The 26894-nt window shown below is 39.1% G+C and overlaps 1 protein-coding gene and 1 long non-coding RNA gene across 7 annotated transcripts in view; one reads left to right on the top strand and one right to left on the bottom strand.

Moving 5' to 3' along the window:
* Positions 1-19728, bottom strand: part of CREB1 (cAMP responsive element binding protein 1) — a 54278-nt gene extending 34550 nt beyond the window's left edge. For 4 of the 5 annotated variants that reach the window (XR_002317865.2, XM_070458534.1, XM_020913880.2 and 1 more), the window contains exon 1: positions 1201-1314. Coding sequence is in view for 3 of the 5 variants with exons in the window: in XM_070458534.1 (XP_070314635.1) it covers positions 1201-1314 (114 nt within the window). In the remaining 2 variants the exon portion in view is untranslated. Of the gene's footprint in view, positions 1-1200; positions 1315-19502 lie in introns of those variants that run through there. The other variant, XM_020913882.2, reaches the window with a different exon arrangement.
* Positions 19725-26894, top strand: part of LOC110150822 (uncharacterized) — a 30365-nt gene continuing 23195 nt past the window's right edge. Inside the window, exon 1 of one of the 2 annotated variants that reach the window (XR_011484686.1) lies at positions 19725-20477. This is a non-coding gene — a long non-coding RNA (uncharacterized lncRNA). The remainder of the gene's footprint in view (positions 20478-26894) is intronic. The other variant, XR_011484687.1, reaches the window with a different exon arrangement.

The raw sequence follows: 26894 nt of genomic DNA, 5'->3' as shown, positions 1-26894 counted from the left end.
GGAGGACAACCAGACCAGAAGAATGGTGTCCCAAGAGATAGGTATGTTGAGGATTGTCATCACCAAGACCCCTGCTGTTACTGTATCTTCTTTTTACCAGAGGGCTGAGTGCTTGGATGAGTCCCGATTCATGTCCACATTTGCCCTGACATGTACTAATGAGGCCCTGATGCTTTCACCTTTGTTCCTCCACCTGCTTCATCTTGAGTACGTTTACTTTATCCCTAGATATATTCTGCTTTGCCTTACTCCTCAGGGCTGGAGGTGGGCCCTGGTGATCTTAGGAGAAAACACAAAACATCCCACTGCTCTCACTACCAGAAGACCTAGTATTTGCCCTGGTATTCCTGCTAGAGACCTAGTACTTGACCCGCATTTTAGCTCAGTGTGGTGACCATATGTGATTAGTCCTCCATTTCCCAAGATCCATTCTTGCTCATGACTCCTGTAGAAGAGCTTTTAAACTCTCTGGGAAGCAGAAGCTCCACGTCCCAGTGCCTCAGCTAGGATTATTTTCTCTTGGGAGCTTTCACCTGAAAGAGGCAACATCCCACTCTTCTTACCTAGCAGGTTATTTGTTTGCTATTTGGTGTTTAGATTAACCACTTTTCTCACTCATATATAACATAATGCCAATAAATGTTGATAAAACATTGGAGGAAAAATACGTAAGAACAAAAAATAAAGATGAGAATATAACCTTAGAATGTTTAAGACAAAGACAAAATGAAAGAACTATGAATCATACTTTAAGAAATACAAGGACAAAAACTATCATCCTTGATATTGGTATTTACTTGTGTGTCAATCTGTTTGTTTATTCTATCTTTTTCATTTAAGCACATGTAAATTTAGCTGTTAAGATTATGTGTCCCCATGCCCCCAAATAAATCTATATGATATGAAAAAAAGAAACCCAGTTATCATATTAGGTTTTATTCAAGAGACCATCTACCATCAGTTTAATTATCCTAAATCATGTCACTACTACAAATAATGTGTTAGTATTTAACAATACATTTTTCTATGTTACTGAATACTGTCATTTCTAAAATTAGGCTGATACTAAATAGGAATTTTGATATTCTAAGAATGTTACCACTCATTCTATGTATATCTCTAATAAAAACTAAGTTCTCTTGTATTTAAAACGTATTCCTCTTAGAAGAGACAACTTGGAATCTCTCCATGTTTTTATACCTGGGCTAATGTGGCAATCTGTGGCTGGGCTTGAACTGTCATTTGCTGGCTTTCAGCTTCTGTTACAGCTGCATCTCCACTCTGCTGGTTCTCTGCTCCAGATTCCATGGTCATTTAGTTACCTACAATAATATGGAAGAGTGTTACAAGCACTACAGTGCTTTGTGCTTTTGTGGTTTTAAAGGCAATTTTCAAGTTATAAAAAGGTATATGTGTTGGTTAGGTTAGCAGATGCACTCAGAAATCTAGTTTAGCTACAATGTAGTTGGATTATTGTCAGATTTGTCCAAATATGCTGAGCTGTAAAAGTTCTAGTTTTTTCAAAAAAAGAAAAAAGCTTTTTCCTTTTACTTCCCAATATTACTCCATCTGTTATAGAAGATGGGATTCCCCTCTTCCATGAATCTGTCCTAATAAGGAGAGGAAGGGCAGCAGCAAAGTTTTAATTTTTTAAAAATGTATCAACCAGGTAAGGAGGGAGGGCAGAGAGCAGAAGTGAGCTGATGATAGGGGTATGAGATACCAGCTTCAAGGTACCTCCTATAAAGGTATTCCCTCTGTCATAGGGAAGAAACAGAAAAATCATAACCTACTTCCTCCGGAAATGGCTGGTGGTTAAGACAAAATAGCCCAAGTTTCAAGAGCTCAACTTATGGCTCTTGACAAGAGTCAAATTAGAGACCTCAAACACAGAAAAGATTCTTTTGCGTTCTCCTCACCCTATATAATGTGCAACACTCCACACATGTGCATGTATACACACAAACAACACACACACAATAAAACACTTAAAAATTTTAACTGAGAGATTCTGGATGAACTAATCAAGGCTGATCCTTTTAGATCCTGCTTTGCTAAGAGTTTAGTATGTTTGTTCGATCTGGCACTGGGTGACAGCAAAAGTGGAGAGCAATTCGCAGCAGTGACATGACTTTGAGTTAGAAAAGCTGACTATATAGCAGATGTAACTGGGGAGGGACTGTTCTCAAGGAGTCACAATAAAAGGGATTACTTCTTACTTGTGTACCATTATTATTCAGTCCCTAACATACTACCTGTCAAAAATAAATTTAACAGTAAGGACTACCTATGGTGATTTGATAAACAACACAAAAACTCCAATGCTTTTCCAGAATTTATTACATTTATTTTATAACTCTGAAATTGATAATCAAAATAGTCATTAATCCTTATGTGATTATTACATGCCATCAGAATGTATCACATACCAACATTCTGCCACCATTCACAGGAGTCTATAAAATGTTTTTACAAGTGACAGTTGAAAATGAAAATATCTCCGTGGAAATGAATAATTTAGAAATAAAGAAGCCACAAAACAAACGACAAAGGAAAAGATCAACAGCTTTGACTACATAATTATTTAAAATATTAACAAGACAAAAGCTACTAAGACAAGTACACAAGGAGAAAATATCTCATACATACAATCAACACAATAACATCTAGAATACAGAGAAACTACTACTCAGTAAGAAACTCTTATCACTGACTAGTTTACAAAGATAAAATTTTTTTTTGGAAGAGTAAAAAACTAGAAACAAGTATCCATCATTAGGAGGACCATTAAAAAATTAAAGCAATGAAAAACAATGAAGTCTAACTATAATGGAATGACAAATAAAGCTTTCCAAGACAGTGAAATGGCAAGTTATAGAACGTATTATAATGTAGAACCCCATTTACATTAAAAACAAAACATGTAAAACAAATTGTTATAAAGGTATAGGCATGGAAAAGGTGTAGAAATTATAACTGAACCATAATAAGTGGTAGCTCTGAAACGAGAAAGATTTGGTAGAATCGTATATGATGATTTGCACCTTTTACTTTTATATATTTCAGTACTTTTTTTTTCTTTCTATGAGCATGGATTCAGGATTATGTGTGCAATTAAAGAAATTCTAATACCAGAAATGATGGGTAACATTTTGAAAATATGAACCAAAAGCTTTATTTCGGTCATGATTTTGAAATATCCACTGATAAAAAGTTTTTAATCTGATACTTATAATATGAAATTAGTATTTGTTCAAAATTTACCTGAACTGTTTACCTAAATTTCTGAAGAGTAAAAATAACTCTTTAAAAAAGAATTGTAAAATAACTTTACTACCCCCTGTGATAATTGAGTTGTACACTTAAAATTGATGTTCTTTTAAACTAAAAAATTTCAGACAGACTTAAACAGAAAGCAACATCAAAAAATAGTTTGTGAATACTAAATACGATCCATATTGTTGCTCCGAAAGAAAACATGAAAGCAAAAAAATCTAATCTTAATAACAATAAGTAAATGATCCATCTGAGGACAGCAATGAGTCAAGCTAAATAACAGCTGAAACCCACAAACTTTTCTCTGTCTTCTCCCCCACATCATCAACTTAATGAGAACAAAGATAAAAGCAAATTTACCATCATACTACCTTTTTGTAGACAGAGAACACACAACCATTTTGGAAAGACTTCAGTCTAAGTCTAAGTCACATTTGTTTTTTTAATTTTCTGGCAGCACCATGCCACATGTGGAATCTTTCCCACCAGGGATCAAACACACACACCCCCTAGCATTGGAAACATGGGAGTCTTAACCACTGGGCCACCAGGGAAGTTCGCCACATTTTTTTTTTTTACGCTGTCATCCAAATAGTTTCACCCTACCATCTGATTAAAAGTAACTCAACGCACAGATCATACTTTCTTCTGTTTACTTTTCAATATGTTAGAGCCAATTAATTTTCTTTCAACATTTAAGGTGTGTGCGTGCTAAATCACTTCAGTCGTGTCTGACTTTTTGCGACCCTGTGGGCTGCAGCCCACCAGGCTCCTCTGTCCATGGGATTCTCCAGGCAAGGATACTGGAATGGGTTACCATGCCCTTCCCCAGGGGGTCTTCCTGACCCAGGAAGTGAATCCACGTCTCCTCTATCTCCTGCATTGGCAGGTCGGTTCTTTACCACTAGTGCCACCCGGGAAGGGTATCATTGCAATTTGCTTCAGAAAATAAAATATTTATGATTATATAACAAAAGAATAAAACCATAGTTAACATAAGTAATTATAGTTACAAGGTCACATTCAAAGAAAGAATGTGATTTGCATCTTCTTCCCTACCCAACTAGATATTATTACTTACTTTTAATTTTCTTCTAAAGACAAAGTGTGGTGTTTCCAATGGTTAGGATCCCCCATGTAAATAAACTGCCTGTGTTTCATTACCATTTCATTCTGGAAGACAACCAAGCCTTTTTCAAAGTTGGGGACAGCCATATTAACTAGCTTGAGTAGATATCAACCACTTGAGCAACAGTACAATTGTTGTCTTTCATCAGTTAATTCAGGCCTTTCTCAAAGTACAAGTGAGAATCATTTAAGGAAAAACAATTTGTTTCAGGTAAGAAATTCAAGAGTCAACTAAACCAGAAACTATTCTTCTGGTTTTCACCTTGAAGGTGCTGAAACAGCAGTCTCCAACTAAACTAAACTAGCATTCAATGTGAGCACATTAACTATGACTTTGAAGGCTTTCACTCCTTTGTGCTTGTATCTTCAGGTGGAGAGAAAAGAGATAACAAGGTATGATGTGTACAGTCTTCAACTTTTCTATTAACCCAGCAGCGGTCTTAGTAAGCAGAGCAGTATTCAGACACAGGATCATCTAACAGCGCCAATACACAGGTTTCCAAAATTACTTGAAGGAAGGAGATTCCTAATTGATTATACAAATGAAATGCATTTTGGGAGTGCAAAAACAAGCAATAAGACCGAATAAGCAAAGATCAGGTACATATGAATTCAGATAGAATGTTGTAAAAATACTGGATTTGGAACATTAGAAACAATAGATCTTTAGAAATCACGGAAAATCTAGTATTAGCTTGACAGTTTGTCAAGAATTCTTGAGTCCTTCCAATAATTCTGAATTCCAAAATTTATTTGGAAATGTTATTTAAGATTTAGGTATTTTCATGATTTTTCCCTAAAAATAGAATATAATTCTTTGAAAACTATGAACTTAAAAACGAATTTCAAAATAGTGTCATGCCTAAAATTAAAAAAAATAAATAAATTCATTCACAAAGACATGCCATTTTGCTATAAGGGTCTTCAGAGTTCTATCTCTTAATATGAAAAACAAAAAGGGAATGATTCTGCAGTATTATGCACCTCACCTTGAGCGAAACAAAGAATGCTGTTCTGAACAGTTGGGAAATAGCCTAACATTTGATAGAAAGCTGGAGCTGTCATCAAGTGGTCACAGGACAAATTAGGTTTTTTGTGTTCTAGTTTCCTCACCTGAAAATAAGAGATGGATAAAAAGATCTCTCTCAATTTTAAATGCTTTGATTTTAGGAAGTGACAACACAAGATGCATGCACACACACATAATTACACAGGCCACAATATTTATTACCTCCTTTTTCTATATGGTTCATAGTAAAGATGATGGACTAAAAATATGTCACCTAGCCTCTTAATCTTGGGCAAATATAAAAATATTACCATTCAGATACATTATGATATGTAAAATTTATCAGTTTAACAGTCCTTTTCTTAATTTTCAAAGAGGATAAAGCAGCTTTTTTCTTTCCATCTCAGAAAGTTTCGAGAAATTTATCTGACTAGGATTGTATCACTTTTGTACCTTTATACAGTCAAGACAATGGATATTCAAAAATTTCAATACAGTTAGGATAAACATTCCAGTCAAGTGTCAAATGACTGCTTCCATGATATTTAAGAAGAGAGTATGGTGCAACAGTCAAGAGTGGTGGAATGCCAAACACTGAGGATAAATACAGTATTAATAAATTTGGGCATTTATTTTCTGACAAGAAAAATGGTATAAGCAAAGACTTTAATTACAGTAGGCCTTTAGAGAAATGAGTGAGTCAGTGGTTGGTGTCTGATTTTGTATAAAGGATGAAAGATAAAGCATGGTCATTCCTAATCAATCTGCAGCTACTAGGGCAAAATGAGAGTATTAGAATGATGTTTCAAAGTTAAGTTAATGGGTTTAGAATTTTTATGTTGCAATGTATTTTACTCTGTAAAGCAATATATCCTGAGGTAACTCACCAGAAGTGAATAATTCACTGTTCTTAAACCAACAGGATCTTCAATTTTAATAACTTACATTACATACAGTATACTTGTATTGTATCTGAGTACTTACATGTTGGGCACTGTTCAAGTTACTGGAGATGAAGGAATAAATTTTTTTAAAACTTTGTGGAATTTATATTCTAGTGTGTGGAAATAGAAGAGAGAAAGTGTAACAAGTAAAACGTGTAACAAATCAGAACACAGTAAGTGTTGGGTAAAATATAAGGGTGGGAAGGATGCTTAGGGATTTTCAATACTATAAAAGTGGATCAGTATAAAGCCCTCATGGATAAGGTAGCATTCAAATTCACCTACCCAGCACCTATACAGAACTATACCAAATCGGGGAGAAATTTCTGGCAGTACCAAATTCTATAATAAAGGTCACTGAACAAGAAAGCAAGCCTGTATCATCATTTTCGCTAACAACCATTAAATGAAAGGAAAGAATGCTGTAAATCTTCACCTTGTTCTTTATCCTAAAATACTTTGAACTTTTAAGAAATGCCCAGGTCCTTAAGATCCTAAACATCCTAGCTCAAGTTTATGAAAAATAAATCCATCTCCCTCACAAGTTCACTTTTTAATCCCTTAAATCTATGACAAATGTAATCCAGTTTAGAATGAGCAGATCAGTATTCATAGAAATGAACTGTGAATTTTGACTCTGAAAAAGAAATAATACATTCGTAACTAATAGAACATATGAATATACGCCATGGTTTTTAAAATGCAAATGACCTTTATTATAAACTAGGGGAAAAAAAAAACCAAACTGCTCCTGTATCTAGCAAGTGGGTCTTTCACCAAGTCCAGGGATTTAAGGAAATCACAAAAGCAGACTTAAGACTTAAAGTCTCCAGAAAAATCACAGCAAAAAGTCACATTTGGGCGCCTGATTTTAAAACTAAATGACCAGTCTGTTGTCACAGTCAAATGTATTACTAAAAATACCTTGCAGAAAACCTAAAAACATCTAGCACTCATGTACAGTACTTTTTACATAGTTGTTTTGTACTTGCTAAGTTTTTAGTATATTACAGCTGTTTGAAAGCCTTGGTAGCATACTCATACACCTTTAATATGTCTTGACTAAGATTAATATTCTGAGTGTTATGATTAATTTGAGCTTCCCTTGTACCTCAGTTGGTAAAGAATCTGCCTACAATTCAGGAGACCCGGGCTTGATTCCTGGGTTGGGAAGATCCCCCAGAGAAGGAAATGGCAACCCATTCCAGTATTCTTGCCTTGAGAATCTCAAGGACAAAGGAGCCTGGTGGGCTACAGTCCATGCGGTTCCAAGAGTTGGACACAACTTAGCAACTAAACCACCACCACATGATTAATTTATTAAAGAGAGTAGCAAAATGTTCAGCTGCTACATGAAGGACTCTAGGTTCCAGGAGTCAATGATTGTGGTGCACTGCTTCTTTCTGTTTTTCCCTCCTGTATGCTTTTTGGTTGTTAACCTTGAGACACTTCATTTATCTTCATTGTATGCCCTATCAAGCAGAACTGAGATGTATGCAATCAATACTGGAAATTTAATGCTTCAGGTTTCTGATGCTAATAATAGTCATTTGGTATTAAATACAGCATACTTTCACTGAAACCAGATAGGAAAACAGCGTATTTGGATGTTGTAATGTGTATGTATACATGTGTGTGTGTATGTACACAACAAGCACACTCCACGCTCAACACACTTATCAACTCCAGCGATAAGAACCGTATTAGAGACTGACTACACCCTAACAAACTAAGGTTTTTATGTTTTTAGTGAAAGAACCAGAATAGGCAATGTGAAAAACTAAAATAACCTGGCAACTTTACCAAGCTAAGTAAATTCTGACATAATTTTCAGAAACAGTTTTCTCTATGATCCTACCAAGATCTTTCTCCCTTAACTGGAATACAAATCCATACTTTAGCCTATAGTCTAGTATTAGAGGAAGGGAAGAAAAGCTGTATCTGAAACTAATTCTATGTGATCTGAATTTGATGAGATTTAATCACTCATGAGACAAAAGTAAAAGCCTGAAAATGTGTTTATATGTTTTAATAAGTTATTAATAGTAAACACCAGTACTCAACTACCACTACCTAAAAAAAACCACATACAACAAAAAGGAATCTTTTCAATGTTATTTATTAAAACTAATTCCCTAATTTATGTTTATTGGGCTGAACTAAGTTCAAAATTTACATGTTATGATGTATTGCAGTTTTCTGATTACCACAGTACTTGAATGCTATTTTTAATAAGTTATTTTAAAATATGTAGTATGCTCTGTAAGAAACTGTCCTCAAAAGAAGTACTTAGCAGAAATGAATTAGGAAAGTTACTATTTGATTTACATAAACCATCCTCATATTCTATTGTGACTAATTCTATACTATCTTTCAATAAGAAAGCTTTAGTAGTTTCTCAAATCAGTTACTGTTATTTTTTTAAGTACTGGCACAATGTATCTGCCTTGTTTTCCTTCAGGTAAGACTACTCATGGCTCTGAAACAAGCCTTCACAGATCTGGTCACCGAGAGACAAACGACGCTGCTTAGCAGAGCAGCAGCTATGACTATGCATATTGTAGACAATAACATTCAACTGAACTCTTACCATTTCTATCCAAACACCCATCTGATACCATTTCCACAGCTTCTTCCACCTTGAGCCTTTCAAAGAAGTGACCTTATATAAGATTCTATACATGAAGTTCTACTAATTAGATTTTTGAAGCTGCCTTTTTTTTTTTTTAAAGGGAAAAGAGCATTATGCATCTCCTATATGTAATTACTTTTAGAAGAGCAATTTCCGTGTTGAGTAAAGAGTGAAGCTGTCTTCAAATTTCAAGTTCTGCTTCATAAACTAGCTCAAGGCTAACACTGTTAAGGACCTACAAAAGTTATGCCTGGAGGTTAAATATTTATAGCCCATTACTCCATTTACTCAACAAAGCCTGAGTGACTATGTGAAAATCACTGTATTGAAAGGAAAAATAAATGTCCAAGTGTTTAAAAAAAGGTGTATAAAGTTAACGATTATAACAGTTCTGCTTTGAACTAAATATTAAAATGCTATTCTTTGTGAATTATTTACATACTAGACAACAAAGAGTGAAAATCAGTTTTCCTGAAGTAACACTGTACATGTTATATGGCAGAACTCATATATAAGAGCAATTCTGGCTTTAGCTCTGACTTCACAGATGGAGAACTAAGATGTTAAGAGATTTCTAAGAACTTTACAAGACTGTTTAGGGCTATGCACATCTAGCTTCTGATATTATAAAAAGTGGAGAAATATCTGGCAGTAGAACTGCATAAACTATTAAGCAACATGCTAATCATTTTAATTATATTTGGCTTACTAGAAAAATCTCAAGCACGCAAAGTACCAAGGGTATATTGAACTATATCTTAAAAACTAGCCATGGTTAATATACATGGATGAAAAATGACATGTAGACCACAGTAGACTTTATGTACAGTTTTGATAAGGACTCACTTCACTTCATATTTAGCTATCTTTTATCTCTAATCCTGAAAGAATCAAGCCCAGCATTTCAGGTAAATGTACTTTTATCAACCTGGTAGTGACTTCTGGTAATCATTTTGATTAATAGTCTCATGCTATTTTTCCTCTTTCAGAGGTGAAAAGTGTTAGTAAACCATCAGAATTAATTTAGACTCCAGGGAGAAAATTTTCTTTTTAAGCTATGAAAAAACCAATCTAATTTCCTTGGCTTTTAAAAAATAAATCTGTAACCTGTCTAAGCAATTACAAGTGTCCGACTATTTGTGATCCCATGGACCGTGGCCCACCAAGCTTCTCGTCCATGGAATTCTCCAGGCAAGAATGCTGGAGTGGGTTGCCATTCCTTTCCTTCTCCAGGGGATCTTCTCTACCTAGGGATGGAACCCAGGTTCTCTTGAATTGCAGGCAGATTCTTTACCGTCAGAGCCCCAGGGAAGCCCCTAACTGTCTAAGCATATGCATATGTGTCAGCTTCCTCTAATCTCAAGAAGGATTGGTTTTAATCCCCCTTGGTGCAAAACCTCAAGGGGGATTGGTTTTAACCCTGCTTTTCAAATTTGTGACCCTCCAAGAGGAATTCATTCATTATAAGTTTTCGTGTATATTACATAACTAAGTGTTCTGCCAAAAACTATGGGGACTATAGTGTAAAGCAGCCAAGAACCCTTTCTCTCATAAGGGCTCACAAACTCACCAAAGAGCTAGGCAAGTATAAACTAATCCCTACCATCAGTTTACATATAAATTCCCTCCAAACAAGTATTTAGTTAATAATTATTTCAAACCATAAACTGTTTCCAAACAATAGAAAAACAATGAATTATGGAAAAAAGGAAAGCAAGAGCTGGCTATTTATGCTAACCTTTCTGTTGATGCAGACTTGATTAATAAAATAACGAAATCAGTATTTTTACAAGACTTTGGCTACAATACTTCCTTCAAGTAAATGAACTTTTATAAACCAAAACTATTGATGAGGAACAACAAATTTTAGTAATCATCAATCCAAACTAAACTTTCAAAACTTTCTTCACAAAGAGATAATGCTATTAATATTCAGAGTGACGAAGACTATGCTTTACTGTTATTTCTTGCCCAGGGAAAATGTTCTACTAGTACGTAAATTTAGATTCTCCAGAGGTCAGTTTAGTCAGCTGCAAAAAATGAAGGAGTTAGTACTGCCTCCATGTTGTGTCTGTTAGTCACTCAGTTGTGTCCAATTCTCTGCGACCCCATGGATTGTAGACCACCAGGCTCCTCTGTCCATGGGATTATCCAGGCAACAGTACTGGAGTGGACAGACATTCTCTTCTCCAGGAGATCTTCTGGACCTAGGGATGGAATCCATGTCTTCTACACTGCAGGCAGACTGCTTATGCCTAAGATACCAGGGATGCCTCCATGGTAAAAGTCTGCTAAGTGTGAATTCCCCTAATACAGGAGAATTTAAATTTATGAGTGATACACTACATCCACACAACATAATAAATACTCTAGTAACAAATAATTCTCAAAAATTTGAGTTAAACTTAGTTTAAAAGTTGCTATTTCTTGATATTTACCTTTGCTTCTTTTGGTCAGTACTCAAAACTACGGAATATGGACACAGGATAAAAGAGAAGACCAGAGCAAGTGGGGTGTAATTCCAAATATGTATTAGTAGACGTAGTCATATTTTTCATTAAATAGTGGTGTCCTTTTTGTTGTGGCTTTCAGAGATATTTAGAAAATGTCTATAATAATTAAGAATTTATGATGTCCAAGATATGACAACAAAAAGCACAAGCAATGAAAGAAAGAAAAAGATGAATTGGAAATTGTCAAAATTAAAAACTTTCATGCCAAGAAGTGAAGACAATCCATAGAAGAAAATTTCATAAATCATATATATCTGTTAAGAAACTTGTATCTAGAATAACAAAGAACTATTACAATTCAATAATAAGACAAATAACCCAATTTAAAAATGGGCAAAGGATCTGAACAGACACTTCTTCCAAGATATGCAAATGGCCAATAAGTACACAAAAATATGCCTGACAGCATTAGGTGTTAGGGAAATGCAAGTCTACACCACAATGAGGTACTACTACTTCTTACCCACTAAAATGGCTACAGTGAAAAATAAAAACAAGTGTTGAGGATACAGAGAAATCTGAACCCTTATACACTACCAGTGGGAATGTAAAAGGGTACCACTCTTAAGTCTGGCAGTTCTTCAAAATGGTTAAACAGTTACCATATAAGCCAGCAATTCCACTAATAGGTATAAACCCAAGAGAAATGACAAGATGTGTTATAAATGAATGTTCATGGCAGCATTATTCATAATGGCCCAAAGGTCCAAATGTCCATGAATTCATGAATATTGCATATCTATAAAATGGAATATTTAGCAACAGAAAGTAACGAAGTCCTGATAAATTCAACATGGGTAAACCCTAACAGTTTTACTGTGTTAAGTAAAAGAAGCTCATCACAATGGAATCCATTTATATGCAATGTTCAGAACAGGCTTCCCTAATGGTTTAGCAGGTAAAGAATCCACCTGCAATGCAAGAGACAGAGGAAAGGTGAGTTCGATCCCTGGGTTGGGACGATCCCCCTGGAAAAGGAAATGGCAACCCACTCTGGTATTCTTGCCTGGGAAATCCCATGGACAGAGCACCCTGGCAGGCTACAGTTCATGGGGCCACAAGGAGTCGAACACGACTAAGCACTGGAGACAAAAAGTGGCCAGGGGACTTCAGCAGTTGCCTGGGACAGGGGGTGTGGAGCCCGGTTACCTACACTCTAGCTTGTTCTCACACACCAGCCCTGTTTATGTTGTTCCTCTTCTTATAAGACATTTAAAGCTTCGCGCTTCACACTTAGGGCTCCTCATACTGTGGATTTACATTTAACACGACACTTTCACCACCTCAAGAAAGGTGAATGTCAAGTTCACTCTGCTCCCAGTCTTCACTTTCTTATCCATGCCACTGCCCACAACATACCTCGGTCGTTTTTACCTCCCAAGTTCTTCCGTGTGCAATTTGAGTGCTATCTTTCTCACAGAAGTTTCCTCACTGAACACCTTTTCTTCTAAACTCAACAGTCCTTCAAGACAGTGAAAACTGACATTCTGCCACATATAAACTGTTTTTTCTTATACTTGTTTCTGTCATCTCCATTATACTGTAAATTCCTTGAGGGCAGTAAAGCCACATACTCAGGCTTCTATAGCAACTAGAACAATGGTTTATTTAATATCTCTAAAAATACCTGATTAAATTTTCTTATGACTATTTCACCAACTATGAGAAAGATGATGGTCAATAAATGTTCGCTGAATAAATGACTAGATAGATAAATGGCAGTAACCGCAAACAATAAATATTTTAAGAATATGATGCCCGTTTAAGAGTACAGAGTTCAGAACAAGTAATAAATTTCAATTCAGTGATGACAAACAAGGTATGCATGAATCTCCTACTGCTAATGGCTTACACAAAAAGGGATAACCACCCTCAAAATTGTTACTCAGCTTTGTTTAGACTACAAACATTTTTAGTTACATCTATACTGTCATACTCTTGCCTGGAGAATCCCATGGACAGAGGAGCCTGGTGGGCTACAGTCCACAGGGTCACGATAAGTCAGACACGACTGAAGCAAATTAACACAGATACTGTCATATAATAATAACCAGAAATTCAAACCCAGATAACCAGTTCATTAGAGAAAGACTTAAAATTAAAGAAAGAAATCTTAGTTTCCAAGATTTACTAATCTTTGGTAAAGACATTTTCTAATACCACGGGTATAAACTCTCAGACCCATCCTCCACTCAGACAGACACCAAGGCCATTACTTAGTTATTTTAACTTCTCACTTAATTCTCTTCCCCAAACAAATGTATTTACTTTGCTCCTTTAGGAAAAACCTTGGCATCAATGCCTCAGACCTCTTACTCTCTAAACCTTGATGAGTGATAGATTATTCAGAGACTCTAGATAAATCCCACCAGGAAGAATTTGTTCAGACAGCCCATTTCACTTATGGTAAATTAAATTTTAATAATCTTACCTCAACCCTGAGGAAAAGCAACTCAGGTATTTAAAAGTTTAACAAGGGGTACTATTCTTAAGCTGTGATTCATGTAATTGATTAAATACATAAAGGTAATTTTTCATCACTGGTTATGTAAAATACTGTCTTCTACTTATCTTCTGGAATTAACACCAGAAATCTTTGCCCATCTTCTTACTGGTAAGAGGAGACATGTAAGCAAAACTAGGTAAAACAATGAAACATATCTACAGGATCAGGATTGGCAGAGCTAAGAAAAGAGAAAAATGCAAAGCAAAACAGAACACAAGACAGAGTTTGTATATACTAAGTGAGCATACTGAATCAGAAGAGAAACAAATGTTTCAAATATGTCTCAAAAATCTACATTTACAGATTTAATAGTGTAAATTTAGAACCACACTTTCTTCTTATAACTTCAAAAAGTTGACCAAGACTAACCACATATAATGACTGAGTTAGCATATTTATTAAATTGGCAGAGGAAAACAAGTAACCATTTTCACAGTATCAGTTTGTTGTTTTAGTTCATGATTTTTACCTCCAACCCCAAAGGCAATTCACTGATACAATGAGACTGTGAGGAATCATTTAATTCCCTGGTAGCCCCCAGATATGTTTCAGAGGAAAACTTTCCTGTCTTTACAGATTTCAGTTATTCACTCCTGACTCTTACCAATCTATAAGTGCTTTGTAAACATTTTAGTCATTGAGTGGGTAAAAATAGCATGTTTAGTATTTTATATAAAATACTAGTAAATCCAAAATAACCATAAGGCAATATTCTTATATTAAAAGCTTTAAGATATCTGTCAAGTTAAGCATACAAAGAATGAGATCACCAAAAAAGCTTCATTTAATGATTTGTTTCTTTGAAAGATAAGGGAGTTTTTTGAGTCCCTGCTGCTAGATTATTAGTTATCATTTTCTAAGTTTAATCAACTCAAAGACCTTATAGCATGTGTATCTTAAAGATAAATATACTAACAGATGTATATTTAAAATATATTAATAGTTAAATGCTGCTTAGAAGAAGGTCGAAAAAAAGAAAAAGAGAACATTGAAACCTTTCTTTGTGCTCCAGTTGGAAGGAGTTATTACTTGGGCCAAGTAGTAACTTGGCCAAGGACTTCCACAGTAAAAGAAAAAAAAAATTCATCTAAGAAGTAAAGTCTCAGTAGACAATCATATAGGTGAAACTATTTAGGTATCAAATATAAAACTCACTGATAATTACACTAAGAAATATTAGAAAATCATCAAAAAAAAAGTTAATGAGTGTGTAAAAAATTAACTCGGAGAAAGCTAGTACAGTAATCAAGATTACTGGGTAATCGCATCCCGTGAGATTGGTCTACTTATAAAAAGGTCTGGACTACATAAGATGTTCTTTCTCATTTAAAGAGAAAACTATAGACTTTTATTGGCTGAAATAATAAAAGGCTGTTTAGGGCTATAAGAACCACAACAAAGGAGTTAAATACAGACTAAATTTACTTTGAGAGTTAACTCTCATACAGCTTGCTTCCCTATTCATGTACATCTCGAACATTTTACTAAAACTTAAAACTGAAACTAAAGATAATCGAGGGAGCTTAAATAACTTCGTATCACAGACTGCTCTCATTCATATGAAATCTTTAATTTAAAGAAATAAAGGCATAATGACAAATTTCCTTACTTGAAAAGCCATGAGAGCTAAAATTAAAATCAACACACCAACTGGTCAATAAACAAAGGTATATATTCAGATGATGAAGTGCCTGATAATGAAAAGAATGAAGGTCTTTATGTACTGACACAACCCAAATGCTAAGCCGTGTTAAGTGAAAACTGGAAGATATAGGAGTGTACACAGTATACTACCATTCGTATATAAAGGGGGATGCGGCAGAGCGCACATACATACTGGTTTGTATATGGATAGAGTACCTCTGAAAAGACAAAAGAGAAATTGGTAACACTTGGGTGATTGGAGGGTGGGGGCAAAAAACATGACCTTCTGCTGCATTACATTTTATGTGTTTTGAATTATGGACTATCTAAAAGAATTACTTATTAAAAAATAAAATTGGAAATAAAAAATATAATCCTCTTTTCTTCCATCTTCATCAAGTGTGATCTCTCTTTCCTTTTGACTGCTTTCTTATGGCATATATTCTGCCTTATTAGTCATCATGTCCCCAATAGTTCCTTGAGGGTAGAGAGATATGACAGTGTAATCCATCTTTGGATTTGCTGCAGCTTCTGGCCTAGTGAATTAAAACACAGTAACAATAATAATGATGAATAATTTAAAACATAATAGGAAACATTTGTTGACCACTTGTGACATGCCTAGAGTTTAATATGTACTAACTCATTTAATTCCCACATGTGTCTGAGTTGGATACTGTATACTTAAGATCAAGGAAAATGAGTATAGAGAAGAAATCTGCCCAAGGTTCCACAGCTAGAAGTTAAAATAAAACTTAAAAATAAATTGAATCCCCAAGGAAGTATTTTATAATTACCTGACAACACTAAAAGTAGCTGGCATTATTCTAACAGATAAAAAAACAAAGACTGAGAAAGATCAAGAAGCTTCTTGTAGGTCACAAAATTCCTTGAGGGTAGGCACAGGATAATAGTGGCGACAGCAGGATTCAAACTGGCCCGTGATTCCCAAACCCAATGCTTTCCATTAACTAGATTCTCTACCACAGTAAATGCGAACTATTATTTGAAGTACCATAAAGTGTGTCTCAAGTGATAATGGAGAAATGTGTTCATACCTGAGTAAGAAGAACAAAAAAAACCCTTTCATTTTCTTTTTCCCATTCTCTGACTACTACATCCTTAAACTCAGATTTGAGCTCTAACTAGTCAATAAAGAAGCCATCACTTGAAGTGACACTATGTATTCAAGAAAGATATGCTTGTAAGATTATGTCACAGGCTGGCTATAAACAAGTCCACATAACCATGCCTGATAAGACATTTATAGAATAAATGAAATTACAAATTTCACTGATAAACTATAAGTGTTAAGATTACAAGAATTTTTTTCTACTGTGTAAAGGAAAATAATTTTTAAAATGAGGTGAAGCAAGGGATAATATACGTGGTTTTACTGTAGCCATATTATATCCCCCAAAATAAAACTCAGTGTCTTAGAATGAAAAATAAAGGTACGTCTCTATGCAGAAACAAAAATGTCTATTAATCAGATCTAATCATGAAAATGAATTTCAGAAAGCAGAAAAAAGAGCCATTTTATGAAGTTTCCTTAGGCTCTTTTGTGGGGGAGGAAAAAAAAATGATTCAAAAGGAGTTACACTGGAGTTTTATATTCCATAAGAAATACTTTTTAACAGTTTTCAGTTAATTTCTATCAAAAACTCACTGGCTTTCTGAATACACATTCATTAAAAAAAGTTCAAGCAGATTTAACTAATTTCTGCTGATCCCTGGGAGGGGGTAGAAGTATAACTTAGTAACATGTTACAAATGAATATTCAAATATTAATGATTACAAAAGTTTACAAAGTTTCACCTGAGACTGGTAAGAATTAGATTATGAATTTATAAGTAAAAAATTAAAAAGACCTTTTAAATAAAAGAAAAAACTATCATAACTTTTTTAAAAAAATCAACAAAGGAAGAGTCATTGGCAGACAGTATCTGTAAGGGAAAAGAATTCTATTCAACTTAGGCTGGTCTGCAGAAAATCCTTAAGGAAAAACAGTAATCTATGGCAACATCAAGATCATAATTTCCTCAGTGTTTGGAAATAAAATCCTCTTCCCAACTCTTAACGGAAAAATACTCTTTAGTTCATCTTCTTAATTAAATTTCTTGGCAATGAAAAATGGCTAATGTGTGTGGTTTTTTTTAATACTAGTAATACAGTAAGGAGGTTTTGGAAAAGTGACTTGGATAAAGAAAATCAGAAGACAGTGCTTCTACTATTTACTCCTAACAAGAAACCTTGTATCAATCACTATTCTATCATACCATGAGACAGGGAAGTACTTTAAAAAAACAACCTTTTGCATCACCTAAAATAACCGTTTTGGCTTTATTTTTAAATCAGGAAATGAATGTAAAAGATTTCAACAACTGGCAACCAAAAGTATTTTATACTAAACCTTTACAAGGCAGAACTGATGAAAGCGAACGCTTGCATGAAATTTTAACTTCTGAAGAAGGTAAGACAAACTTAAATAGGTCACATCCCATGGTCCTTTAAAAATTGTCTTTTAATTTTTGATGTGTCAATGATTTTTCTGCTGTCCCTTTTCCCCAACAGGAAAAGAAAAAATAAACCTTATGACTTAAATTATTGTGGGTCTGGGGCTAGGGTTGCCTACTACGGGCGAGGAAAATAATGGATACTTTTAAATGGCTATTTTTAGATTTAGGGTTAACCAATCTCGTATTTAAGAAAGACGTGAGAAATATGGTCGGGATAGGGGAGATCCAAAGGATCCAACACCACGGCTGCCCCCCGCCAAGGTGATGTGAAACAAAAGTACGTCGCTAATACTCGTTTCAACGAAGTGTTTCAGAATGATAGCTCTCAAGTGATTACCTTATTGAAAAGGGTTAAAACCGAAACTGTTTTCAAACATCAGCTTCCCTTTTACAAGATCCCAATAGGTTTTTTTTTTTTTAATTACAAATATATTTTTCTTAGCACCCCCTTCCTCCCCCAAAGAATGCATTTCCATGACTACTGATTTGGAAGAAAAAAAGAGGGTGAGGGAAAGAGTCAAAAAATTATTTTAAAAAGCGCGAGTTCTCATTACCTCATGTAAGCAGAAAAGCACAGAAAACAGCATTTTCCCAATGGGGCGGGAGCGGGGGGAAAGGGCGTGAATAAAATACAGGACGAGAGGAAAACCTTGGGTTTCGAACTTTATTGCACAAAGAGAGGAGAGGAGAGTAGGTCAGACGGAGCACCGCTTCCCCTCGCTAGGCGGGCATGGCAGACAGGGAGGCTACCGGGAAAGCAGGCACCTTCACCTCCTCTGCCCTCAACTGTCGCCTTCTTCTTCCTCCTCCACCCCCCGCGGGCACCCCTGCGGCGCTACCCCGACGGACTGCGGGCCGGGTCGGGGGGCGAGACTGTCGGCGGGGGCCGGGCAGGCGGCGCAGGGGGCAGAGCCGGCCGGGCCGGCGGGCGGCCTCCCCCGGGGCGGCTCCGGGCTCCCGGCTCCGCGCCCGGCCCGGCGGCGGCGGGAACGCGGGCGCCAGCTCGCCGCGGCCGGCCGCCCGCCCGCACACACCCCCGGTCGCCGGCTCCCACCCCGCCCGCCGCCCCGCCGCCCCCCGCCATGAGCGCCGCCGCTGGCTGCAGGCAGAGTCGCTGCCGCCCCGGCCGCCGCTGGCTCCAGTCCGCCGCCATTATTCTTTGTTCGCTGCGAGCGGCGGCGATGGTGTGGGGCTCGGGCGGAGGCTCCATCTTTACCGCGGCCCCTCCTGCGAGGGGAAGGCCCCGAGCGCGGGTGTCCGGCGCCTCCCCGTCCCCCCTCCGTCCCCCCGGCTCTCTCCGGCTCCTGCCTCCTCCTCCTGCTCCTCTTACCGGTGGTACAAGCTCCTCCGTCACTGCTTTCGTTCGCGGCCCGGATCTCGCTGGAGTTTTATTCTCTCCCCCACGTAACACACCGCGTCAAACTACACCTCCGCCGCGTCACTCACCAACACTCCGCTTCTCCCAGCCGCCCGGGCCACAGGCAGCAGCAGCCGCCGCCGACTGAGGACTCGCAGCCAGGGAGCCAGCCAGCGCCGCCCAGTGCCGAGTGCGCAGCGGCCGCGCACGGAAACAGCCGAGCTCGGTCCGGAGGAGCTCGAGCTGCCCCGCCCTCCGCGCTGAAGGCGGAAGTTGCCGAAGACCTTCGAGTTCCTTCGGGCGCGGCGTTGGGGTTCCTTCGGGAGAGGGAAAGCGGCGGTGGGCTGGGACCCGGGGGTGGGGAGGTAGGGGGCTCTAAGCACCCCCGCTGCTCTCGCCGCGTATCGACGGTTTAAAACCGGCGGTGGAAATTTGAAGGAAGAATTGGGGTTTGTGTGTGGCGTGGTGGGGAATTCCCGAGGGTGTGGACGGTTCGATGGAAACCCCCGGTGCAGGCTGCCCTTGCAGCTGTAAGCGGCGATCTCTAGGGCGGCTGCAGCGTCACGGGCCTGGGCCCCAGAGCGCCGCTCGCCCCGGGAACTTTCAAAAGCTGCCGGGACCAGAAAGACGCGCCAACGGGTCGGGGCCCCGACTGAGCGCGGAAGCCCTGCGGAGCCGGGGAGGAAGGCTTGCTGCAGCTCTGCGGTTTCCCGAGGCCTGGGCCGGACGCTGGGACGCTAGGCCTCGGCGCGGCGCCGGCGCGGCCCGGGGGCGTCGTGGGCCACTGTGGGAAGGGTTTTCCGCCTTTCTGGGCAGGCCGGGAGGCTTCGCTCCGAGAATCTGCAGAGAAACCTGGCGGCCGCCGGTGGGACCATTCAATTTCTGGGGACGGAGGCCTTGGGATTCCGGGTAGCTGGCGGAGTTTAGCCGGGCAGCGAGGACGGCCAGGTCCGTGGGGCACACCTTGGGTCTCCGAGCCCTGCCTTGCCCTGACCGAGGTTGCTTTTTTGTACTTTCGAAATGTCTTCCCCTAATCGCCCCCTACCTGCCCGCCTTTTGGGGGGTGGGGTGGGGGGAACCATACTGTATTGCTTTCTTTTTCACAGCCAGTTTTCTACTGCAGCCGCTGCCCCGTTTTCTTCATCTACTTCCCCATCCGAACCCTCAGTGCGACATCCGTTGCCTGGAAGCAGCTGGTCTTGCCCCCTCAGAGGTCACCCGAGAGTCAGTGCTGACTTTGTCATTATCCGTTTTATTTAACTCGGCAGTGCTCTCTCCCGGGCTTTCAGGTCTGTTGTAATTCACTCTCAGTCGCTTAAAGCTCTGAAGAAGGAAATGGCAAGCCACTCCAATATTCTTGCCTGGAGAATCCCATGGATAGAGGAGCCTGGCGGGCAACGAGTCCATGGGCTTGCAAAGAGTCGGACACGAGTGAAGCAACTTAGCAGGCACACTTACCGCAAATGTGTCTTATGAAGCGGAGAGGGTCCAAGTCAGCTCCGCCCCATACTGACTTCCTGTTGAAAGAGTTCCCTCGTCCCGTGCTCTAGCCTAGTACTGTAGATCTCCTGCTTTCTCTTCGGCTGAAGAATAACCTCCTTTCCTTCCGTTATTTTCAACTTTCTTCCGCTACCGGAGTTTCTGTCTAGTATTTAAACAGCCTTAAGTCTCTCTCCCCTGGAAAAGGAAATGGCAGCCCGCTCCAGTATCTTGCCTGGATAATCCCATGGACAGAAACCCGGCAGGCTACAGTCCATGGGGTCACAAGAGTAGGTCGTGACTTAGGGACTAAACCACCACCAAGTCTCTCATGTCTAGATTTCTGTCTTTAAGTCCCTCTCCATCTCTTACCACGTAGACATTCTCTCATGACTCACCCTCAGCCCTCTCTAGTCTAGTTTCTGTTCTTACCACGCACCTGGAGCAGCTCTGAATTGTCACAGACAAGCTTCAGGCCTCTGCTTACAAGACCTTGTTCTGGCATCTTCACTATTGCCCACACCCTTATCCACATATGCTCTTGTCTTCCGCTCTTGTTTTCCTCTTAACTCTGGTTGTTCTTTAACAACCGGCTTCTCCTCCTTTAGCCAGCTGTTAAATACTGGAATCCCGTTGAGCTTCACCCGCTTCTGGAGTCCCACCTATGCGCTTTCCTAGGTGGTCTCATCCTCTTCCTTCCCTTCAGATACCATACGCCAAAGACTCCAGCTCAAAGCTCAAGCCTCGATCTTGCTCTTGAACTCTAGATTCATATTTCCAAGTGCCTTTGCTACACTTTCATCTGGATGACTTGGGTGTGCCAAACCCCTCTTCCTATAGCCCCTGGTTCAGTAAAGGAAATGCTATCCATCTACTTAGTTCAGAAACCTAAGACACCTCCAACACACATCAGAATCCCCTAGACCTGCCTTGAAAAAATAGGAATTTGTGGCTTCTCTCTGTTCTTAACGACCACTTTTCCATCCCACTGTAAGCTAACTTCACCTCTTGCTGGAAGTTCTGCAGTAACTGCCAGCTAGGTCCTACAAAACTGGTCTTGGCTCATTCCAATCCATTTGCCATACTGCAGCCAGAGTAATTTTTAACAAATACAAATCTGATCAAGTTGCTACCCTGTTGAATTCCTTAAGCCCTTCCCTTTGTTTACTGAACACAATCTGAGTCCTTATCGCAAAGGCCAGGCCCTCCGTTATCCAGGCTTGTGTTCTCAGCCTCTCCAGTGATTTCTCTAGCTATCTGCACTCCAGGTTAGTCTTTTATTTTTCCAGGCTCTTTTCTCTTGTTCTCTACTGTAGGTTCTCACCTCGAGGTATTTATACATGCTATTCCCTTGAAATTCTTTCCTGTCACCCACTCCTCCTACCTAACTGTAACTTAGCACTTCCTTGATTCATGATTCTTGGAATTATTTGTTTACTGTTCATGTGAGTCTGTGCAGGTAGTGACCAAGTGCGCCTTGTTTGCCACCAGAATTTCTCTCCTCCCATCCTCGGCACAATGCAGTGGTGTTCATTAAGTATTTATTGAACAAATAATATCTCTGTGGTCATGGCAAAATTTCTAACTGTTTTAGGATTCAAATCCTGGTTCAGCTGTGTGACTTTGGGCATGGTCTTCCCTCGTGCACCTCAGTTTTCCCATCTGTGAAGTGAAGATGATAGTAGCTACTACATCATAGTGTTCTTATGATAATTAAATGAGATCATTCGTGGAAAGTTGTGCTTGGCACAATGACATGTAACAAGTGTCAATTAAAATGTTTCCCATTTTTAGATTTATTTATATATCTCATCTTTGTGTCAATACACTTTCAAAATGTAGCTTATCTCCTTGCTCTTCTTACCCTGGCCCTATACATGATACCAACATATTGGAATTATTTGGGAATTCCCAGGTGGCTCAGATGGTAAAGTATCTGCCTGCAATGCAGGAAACCTGGGTTCGATCCCTGGGTCCAGAAGATCCCTTGGAGAAAGGAATGGCAACCCACTCCAGTATTCTTGCCTGGAGAATCCCATGGACAGAGAAGCCTGGCAGGCGACAGTCCATAGGATCATAAAGAGTTACTCATAGCCTATACTTAGCACTCACCAAATATGGTAATTTTAATTTTAAAATTTCTCTACATTCTCCTTTTCTGTTTGCACTGTGAGCTCACTTAGGCCCTACCTCTTCATGTCTTAGTTGCTTTGCTAGCTTCCTTGGTGCTTTTTAACTGCAGGCCCGCTTGCCTGATCCACCTTTGCCCTATGGTCAGATCAGTGAGCCTCCAACAGTCATTCAGTCGTATTTTGTCCTTGATGTTGGCTCCCCTGACTTCTGTTCTTACCTGACCTCATTAATTCACTTATTCATTCAGTCATCCAGTCATTCAAATGCATGTTATTTTGCTAAACACTTTGGATATGCTTCAGATTTGAAATGTAGTCTTCTAATTTCATGTATTTGCATATCCATAAACCATAGAAATGAACTAGAATCATCCAACTTTAGCATTCATTTTTATCTCTGGGACTTAAAAGCTACTCCTATTTTTTACTTAATTTTTCAATTGGAAAACAGGGTTAATATTGGGGAGATGAAAGAGAACAGTACATGGGTGGAAGTGGACTTAGTATAAAGTAGATGAGATGGAAAAGGGGAAAGGTCTCATGAGATGATTGTAAAAGGCTTCAAGGAGAAAGTGGTGTCTGAGCACTTTTTTTCTAACCACCGCTTCCTTTTCCTGTTATTTTACTCTCTTGCTTCCGCTGTTGAACCTAATTTTTACCCTCACTGTGAACTCAAGTTCCATGAACCCTGCCTGTTTTAGTTCATCATCTCTCGTGACTTAGTTTTTCTACCTAACCCGAGGGCCATGGTGACCTATTTTGTTTATTCTCAAAATACCTGTTGAGCACCTACTTTGTGCCCTGTACTACAAAACTGGAGCTATAGCCATGAATAAAAGGTTGTTTCTGCTCTCAAAGATACTGCTTTCAAAGATACTAAAATAAAATCTTCAACTTTTCCAGCACCTGTTATTTATCTTTTTTGTCCACTCCTTTATGCCCTCATCCTGCCTTGTGATTGTAAATACAATGCTCATGCTGATTAACTCTCAAAATTATATCTTTTTCTCAACTCACTCTCCCAAACTCCAGACTCATTTAAACAGCTATCCATTCATGCCTTCACTGTTGTCTTAACATGTCTAACACTGTTGTCTTAGCCTTGGTTCTCCCAGAATTAGAGGCTTCTGTGCTCTTATCTTACTAGGGAGTACAGTCCTGGGGAAATGAGGGTAGCGAAAAGAAGGGAGTCAGGAGAGAAGGTTAAGATTCAGTCAGAAGATGCTAACACTGCCCTCCTCTGGAACATGTGCACACTTAGGTTTTGTGTGGGCACCAGGCAGACCTTTGTGTGAGATGTGTGGCATGAGCATGAGGCAAGGCACTATTGGGTGGTTACTGCCTGAGGTTGGGTGGCCATGGCAATAGGGACAAAATAAGTTGCAAATTGTCCCACAGGCGAGAAGGCCAAGAGGATCCTAGGTGCTATAGAGGTGTCTAATAGACATCTGAAGCTCAATCTGTCCAACACTGAGCTGATTTCCCCCTCACATCTGCACCTGCAGCATTTTCCATCTTAGTTGCTGAGGTTAGAAATCTAGGGATGATTAATACCTTCTTTTCTCTCTTATTCCACATCTATTCTTGTAGGTAACTCTATTGGCTGTACCTTCAAAATACATCCAAAAACTGACTACTGCCTCCTCTGCAGGTGCAGGGTCGTGGATCTGCAATACCTTCATCTCTTGCCTGGATTACTGCAACTGCTTCTTAAGAAGTTTCCCTACTTCTCCCACTGCCACACAGCAGCTACACTTCTACCTTAGCACCTTGGGTCTGTTTCAGTACTTAAAATGTTTTTTCCAAATTTGAAGATAGCTGACTCCCTCACCTCCTTCACTTTCTCACTGAGGCCTTGCTCATACTATTTAAAATTACAATTTGACACCTACCTCAGCTGCCCCTATTTTTCCCTATAGCAGTCATTATCTTCAGATATACTGTGTGTTTGACTACTTTTTATGTTCATTGTTTACTGGTTCCCCTGCTAATATACACATTCTAAATAGGAGTGGCTTTGTTTTGTTCACTGACGTATCTCAAACACTTGAACCATTGTTGTGGTTTAGTCTGACTCTTTTGTGACCATATGAACTGTAGCCCTCCAGGCTCCTCTGTCCCTGGAATTTCCCAGGCAAGAATACTGGAGTGAGTTGCCATTGCCTTCTCCAGGAGATCTTCCTGACCCAGAGATTGAACCCATGTCTCCTGCATTGGTAGGTGGATTTGTGAGCCACCAGGGAAGCCCATCTATAACAGAAAAAAGAAATGACCTAGATGTCCCCATACTAAGCTGTTAACTATTTTAATTCAAATTTTGTCTCTTATGTACACATACCTCTTTTACCATGATATGAGAACTATTTATTTGCTTGCGGTTCAGTCACTAAACAGTTCTAACATATCTAAACATCTAACATTACATATCTAACCATCTCATCCTCTGCCACCCCCTTCTCCTTTGGCCTTCAGTCTTTCCAGGCATCAGGGTCTTTTCCTGTGACTCTTTGAATCAGGTGCCAAAGTATTGGAGCTTCAGCATCAATCCTTCCAATGAATATTCAGAGTTGATTTCCTTCAGGATTGACTGGTTTGATTTCCTTGCTTGTCTGCATCCTTTATTGAACCATGAACTTCCTAAAGGCAATGTTATGTTTTGTTGGACTTGTATCCCTAGTAATTGGCCTAAAACAGGCCCTCAGTAATGTTTCTTGAATGAGGAATTAATGAATGGTTAGAGTTTCCCCAGCACTGGTCACAGGAGAGGTACCCTGCTCAGCTGATTAAAGCATCTGATCTACTTAGCAGTTCTTTTCCTGCAGTGTAGATGGATGCTTGAGAGTCTTCATAATTGGAAACAGTGTAAGGTGGAGCTATTGTCCATGCCCATGAATTAGTCTTATGACTTTAATTGGACTTTCCCAATAGTTTTCCAACAGAGAGAAGAAAGCACTGATCAGTTACATCTATTTGTGTTCCGTTTACTAGTTATAGTTCCCTGCATAAGTTAGATATGGTAGATTGGAAGGACTGATGCTGAAGCTGAAGCTCCAATACTTTGGCCACCTAATTCGAAGAGCTGACTCATTCATTGATAAAGACCCTGATGCTGGGAATAATTGAGGGCAAGTGGAGAAGGGGGTAACAGAGGATGAGATGGTTGGATGGCATCACTGACTCAACGGGCATGAGTTTGAAGAAAGTCAGGGAGATAGTGATGGACAGAGAAGCCTGGCATGCTGCAGTTTATGAGGTCACAAAAAGTCAGACGTGGCTTAGCAACTGAAAAACAATGTAAATTAATATTTTGCTTCTTAAAATTAGTCTTCAACAATAAATAACAGCAACAAAACTCTCTACTTTCTCCTCTAGCTATTGTCCACCCCCCCCCACCCCCGGCTTTTTTTGGCCCTTTACAATGAATATCCCTGAAAGAGTTCTGTATTTACCATCCCAATTCCTTTCTCACATTTTCTGTTAAATCCACTCCAACTAACTCTTGCCCCCAGAATTCCACCAAAACTGCTCTCCATGTTACTTAATCCAATGGCCCGTTCTCAGTCTTTTCATTCGACTTATCAACAGCATTTGACACAGTTGATCACAACCTCCCATGTAGCTTCACTTGTTACACTTGTTTCTTCAGTGTTACAGGGCACTTTACCCTCCTGATATTCATAATGCACTACTAGTCATTGTTCTCAATCTCTTTTGCTCACTGACCTCTTACTATTGGAGTGTCCCGGGTCTCTGA

This window comes from Odocoileus virginianus, chromosome 30, assembly GCF_023699985.2.
Source record: "Odocoileus virginianus isolate 20LAN1187 ecotype Illinois chromosome 30, Ovbor_1.2, whole genome shotgun sequence".
Taxonomy (NCBI): domain Eukaryota; kingdom Metazoa; phylum Chordata; class Mammalia; order Artiodactyla; family Cervidae; genus Odocoileus; species Odocoileus virginianus.
The sequence above is the reverse complement of the archived record's forward strand: the minus strand, read 5'-3'. Positions and strand labels throughout refer to the sequence as shown.